Consider the following 5,256-nt stretch of genomic DNA (forward strand, 5'->3'; position numbering starts at 1 on the left):
TGACATAACATGAATTACTCGTATGTGGGATCAATAAAGTTCTTAATTTTGCCATCTGAGAAAATTAAATATATATTATATTATATATTTGGTGCTTAACTGTTTCCCAAGTATATTAGTGCGTGTGTGAATGAATAAATTAGACGTAAAACGTAAATGTCTTTGTAAAAAGGCGCTTTATGAAAATAAGTCGATTTACTTGTATTGGTTTACAGCTCAGTCTTGCCACATCCAATATGGCGGCGGCGTTGACGTATCGCTGCAGCTCGGTGGGGCGGATACCATGGATGGGACTACAGGCTGCTGTAATTAAGACGCAGAAGAAGAAACGCAGCGATCAGCTGGGAGACAGTTTTGTTGTCATGTCCCACCTGAATATTTGCGTCTCTGGAGCAACAATGTTTTCAGTTCAGGCTTTGAGGGAATTCGTCAGCGAGCGACTAACTGCAGCTGCGGAAGAAATCTTCTTAGAGTTTGAAAAGGCGATATTCCGCTACGAGGACGAGGTGGACCGGCAGCGCAGGCTGCGGGACGCCGACTGGAAGCCGCAGATCCGGTTGTACCGGATAGGTATCGTTACATAATTCTGTCTCTTTCATTAGTACAGAATGTCTTGTTCCAACTCAAGTGGGTTATAGTTTATTATATCTGCAGCACACGGGTCAACAACATTACCCAACGTGTTTATGTATTGGTGCATCACTCAAAACTTTCCGTGTAGCAACTCTCTTGCAACGTTTTTTTTTTTTTTTAAGTTTAGTTTTTTGGTCCTTTCAATTCCCACAAACTCAAAGTACAGGTGTAATTCGTCGGTGTTATACAAAAAAATATATATCATTTTTGGTATATATATGTGTGTGTGTGTGTGTGTGTGTGTGTGTGTGTGTGTGTGTGTGTGTGTGTGTGTGTGTGTGTGTGTGTGTGTGTGTGTGTGTGTGTGTACAATTTTATACGATTTGAACCTGAAAATTCTTTTTTACAGTTTCAATTTTTTTTTTTGGTATCAGATCTTTTTTTCAGTTTCAGAACTTTTTATTTCAGTTTCAAATCTTTTTTTTTTTAGTTTCACATCTTTTTTTCAGTTTCACTTCTTTTTTTTCAGTTTCAAATCTTTTGAAACTGAAAATAAAACTGAAATAAAAAGTTCTGAAACTGGAAAAAAAGATCTGATACCGAAAAGAAAAAAAATTGAAACTGTAAAAAAGAATTTTCAGGTTCAAATTTTATTTTCAAATTAGCAAAACCTTTGGCCTTGATTTGGCTCCATAAATTGTTAGCTAAAAACCAAGGACCAAAAGGCAAGGCATGTTTATTTATGTGGCACAATTCAACACAAGGTAATTCAAAGTGCTTTACATCAACATTAAAAGCGGCAAGACACAATTAAACAGTAAATAACAAATAAAATGAAATACTATTATGAGAAAAGAAGGTAAAATAATAAAAAGCACAAGTTGCTGAAAACTAAGGGCAGAAGAGTACTGAAGATACACATCTCATTCGCGGTTTTCAGAAAGTATTTAATTTAAGAGTACACTTAAATAGCAAATACATGAAATAAAATTATACACACAAGTTGTTAAAAAATAAGGTGTAGACTGAAGCCCTTTTCAAAAAAAAATGTTAGCTTTTATAAACTAGTGCAATGTCATTAATAGATATCATTCCATACAGTATTTGTATGAGCAATAATACAATGGTACATACACATACATACACACACACATACTGTGTACAATAGTTCCTAGTGAACATATATGTAAACAATAGTTCTTATTGTTACAGGTATGTCCCTCTGCAGATTAAGCTGAAAAACTGGGGAGATTTTAACTAATTTACTACTTAACTACTTTAATAGAAAGAGTACACAAAATTAAATTCCTTGGGGTGATAATAAGTGACAGGATTTGCTGGAAGTCTCACATTAAATACATCTGCACTAAAATATCCTGAAGCATTTCTGTAATGACCAAAGCGAGGCACTTTTTGGATAACGAATCACTCCACAATCATTTCTGTTCGCTGGTCTTACCTTATTTAAACCACTGCACAGAGGTGTGGGCCAATGCATACAAAAGTTCACTAGAGCCACTACTCATACTGCAAAAAAGAGCCATGGGAATAATTCACAAGGTCGGTTATCTTGAACACACCAATGAATTATTTGTAAAGTCTAAATAACAATACTTCATGATATGGTAGAATTCCAAACGGCACCATTTCTATACAAAGCCAGGAACAATTGTGTCCTCTGTTGAGTTGTGATGAAAGCAATATATAATTTATGTAAACACATTTTATAAACACAATCATCCTTAATCTAATTCTGGTAGCTTTGCTTTGACCCTTCACCTAATACTGCACTGCTTTGTTGATACACCCACATTAAAACCAATGTGAAAAGTTAGTCTGGAGCCCTCTTTAATCAGTATCTTAATCAGCATCTTCCTATCTCTTTAATCAGTAACTAACTAAAGTTCTGTGCTAATTACTGTACTAAAAACATGTCCTCTACACCTAGTCTTTAGCTCAGAACAACACATTTTGTAACATAACATTATGACAAATACAAAGCGTAACGTTACCTCTGAATTCCCTTTCAGAATGGTTTTCTTCATTCTTTCTTCATCACAGGGCAGGGAAATGTGAACGAATCAGATAATTCCAGTGAAATTACACCTTCCAGTGCAGACACGTTGGTGCACATGCGCGTGGGCAACGCATTTGTTTTCATACGTCAACAGGGTGTGAATAGCTCAGCTGGTGGGGGCTTGGTATTTGTACCCGGGTGCAAATAGTCACTCCAATGTAATTTTTCCCAAATGATGTATGTATTAATTGTTCGATTAGCAACCTGGGGCCGGATTCACCAATATGTTCTTAAGAACAATCTTAAGAAATGTCTTAAGATCTAAAATTAAGAAGTTCATAAGAAAGTTCTTAAGTGCAATTCCTCAATATTTTCTTCTTTTTTTTTCTTCAATATTTCCTTAAGAACCGTCTTAAGAACTGTCATTTCTTACGAATTTCTTATTTTTCCTACTTAAGAACTTCTTCAAATATGTCATTGCATTGCACGCGCCAACAAACAACATTTATAGGTAGTTTGGGTCTTAACCGTCAGTCACTCACTAAACATGGAGAAGGAGAAAAAGAGATGCAGGAACTTTTCAAGGTTATGGTGGATGAGATTAATGTGCAAAAAAATACTATTGGAGAAAATTAATAATAATTAACTACCACGCTAACTAACATGCTAACAAACAGTTAACAGGCTCTTTGTGTAATTAATTACAAAGTATATCCTCAAACTATGACCTACTAGTCTAAACTTGTCTAAAATGTGTTGAAAAAGGTGATATTAGAGTCTTATTATTATTATTATTATTATTATTATTATTATTATTATTACCTTTTCACAGAAGACATTTTAAGACAGGTCAAGGTTGTCTTAAAGTTAAGAAAAAAGTCGAGAACAAATTTGAGAACTTTTATTTCAAGAATACCATTTATTCTTAAGTTTTTTCTTAAGAAGAAACTTAAGAAGAAAGTTGAGAAAATACTTAAGAACTTTTTTGGAGAATATGACTTCTTCTCTTGTTTCTTCTTAAGACTGAACTTAAGAAAAAAATGACACTTAAAGGAGCTTGAGGCCGGATTGTGGCAGGATTTATGAAAAAAATCTGTATACATTTTAAGTTTTCTAGTAATAATGTCAGATGAAGCGTTCCAAACCCAAAAGAATGTTTCCTCTAGTGTATCTCTCCTTTGCCTTGAACAGGCTGTGTGCTGCAAAATGTGCTGCAATTCGGTCCCGAGTTTCCCGCGCTGTCCTGCGGATGTGACGTCACATGACGCTGCATGTGCGTTCTCCCCGTTCTCCCGTGCCGGCTTCACTTTTGGCTGCAGTACCCCCGACGGCCGTCGTGGTGAAGGGTGGCGCTAGAGAGTCTCATTTCTTAAAAGGAGCCTCAAGCTCCTTTTAAGAAGATTTTTTTTCTTAAGAATGTTTTATGAATCCGGCCCCTGATCCATGTTCCTTTTTCCCTCCAGATCACCCACAGCAACATGTCAAGGAGAAGGAAGTTCTGTCTGAGCAGCCCGTCCTGGACCGGGGGAGGGGGTCCGGTCCGGACCAGGGGATGAACCTCATTCTGCTCCAGGAGGAACCAGTACCTCCACAGATTAAACAGGAAGAGGAGGAACTCTGCAGCATTCTGGAGGAAACGGAGCCGCTGGTTCTGAAGCAGGAGACTGAAACCTTCACCTTTACTGCCATTTACCAGGAACCTGACTTCACTGAACCAGAACCAGAACCAGAACCTGAGCAGCTTCACTCTCAGACCTCTCCCTCAGCCGAGAACCCGGATCAGGACCGGAGCAGGAATCTGGACTCAGGATCAGCCATGGACACGGAGATGAGTCCAAACCAGCGACCTGGTTCAAACAGGACTGACAGCAGACGTGTGGACCGGTCCTGCGGGCCCTCCGGTTCCTCCGGGTCCGCGGGTCCGGTGGAAACCCAGCTGGGTAAAGAGTGCATGAAATGTGACGTTTGTGGAAAGAGCTTCCGCCACAAGTCCTTCATAGAGCGACACTACCGGACCCACACGGGGGCCCGGCCCTACGGCTGCTCGGTGTGCGGGAAGGGCTTCGCTCAGAAAGGGACGCTGGTGAAGCACCTGCGGGTGCACACGGGCGAGAGGCCGTACCACTGCCAGACCTGCGGGAAGCGCTTCAGCCAGAGCTGCAGCCTGCTGGCCCACCTCCGGATGCACTCGGGCGAGAAGCCGTACCCCTGCCAGACCTGCGGGAGGACCTTCCCCTCCCGCTCCAAGCTGCGGCTCCACAACCGGGTCCACACCGGGGAGAGGCCGTACCCCTGCGGCGTGTGTGGGAAAGGCTTCAGCCGGAGGGCTCACATGAAGAATCACATGACCGTCCACGTGGGGGACGAACGCTGAACGGCTAACGTGGAGGTCGGCCTCACCTGAGTGGCAAGGCAAGTTTATTTGTGTAGCACAATTCAACACAAGGTAATTCAAAGTGCTTTACGTCAACATTAAAAGCGGCAAGACACAATTAAATAGTAAGTAACAAATAAAATGATAAGAAAAGTACGGAAGCATATTGCATTCACTTGAGAGAAAAAAATCTGCTCTATTTTTCGGAATTAACAAGTTAATTATCTCAGAATTCTGAGAAAAGTTTTGTTGAAGTACAATTCCGAGAAGTCGAAAAAATTAATCTCGACAT

The 5,256-nt window shown here is 40.0% G+C and overlaps 1 protein-coding gene across 1 annotated transcript; it reads left to right on the forward strand.

Annotated features, from left to right (window-relative positions):
* Positions 1-236: 236 nt before the first annotated feature.
* Positions 237-4,964, forward strand: LOC133452170 (zinc finger and SCAN domain-containing protein 31-like). Its single transcript, XM_061731390.1, has 2 exons — positions 237-570; positions 4,054-4,964. The coding sequence occupies exons 1-2, from the start codon at positions 237-239 to the stop codon at positions 4,962-4,964; spliced, it is 1,245 nt and encodes a 414-aa protein (XP_061587374.1).
* Positions 4,965-5,256: the final 292 nt, after the last annotated feature.

The sequence above is a fragment of the Cololabis saira genome, chromosome 10 (assembly GCF_033807715.1).
Source record: "Cololabis saira isolate AMF1-May2022 chromosome 10, fColSai1.1, whole genome shotgun sequence".
In the NCBI taxonomy this organism is placed as follows: Eukaryota; Metazoa; Chordata; class Actinopteri; order Beloniformes; family Belonidae; genus Cololabis; species Cololabis saira.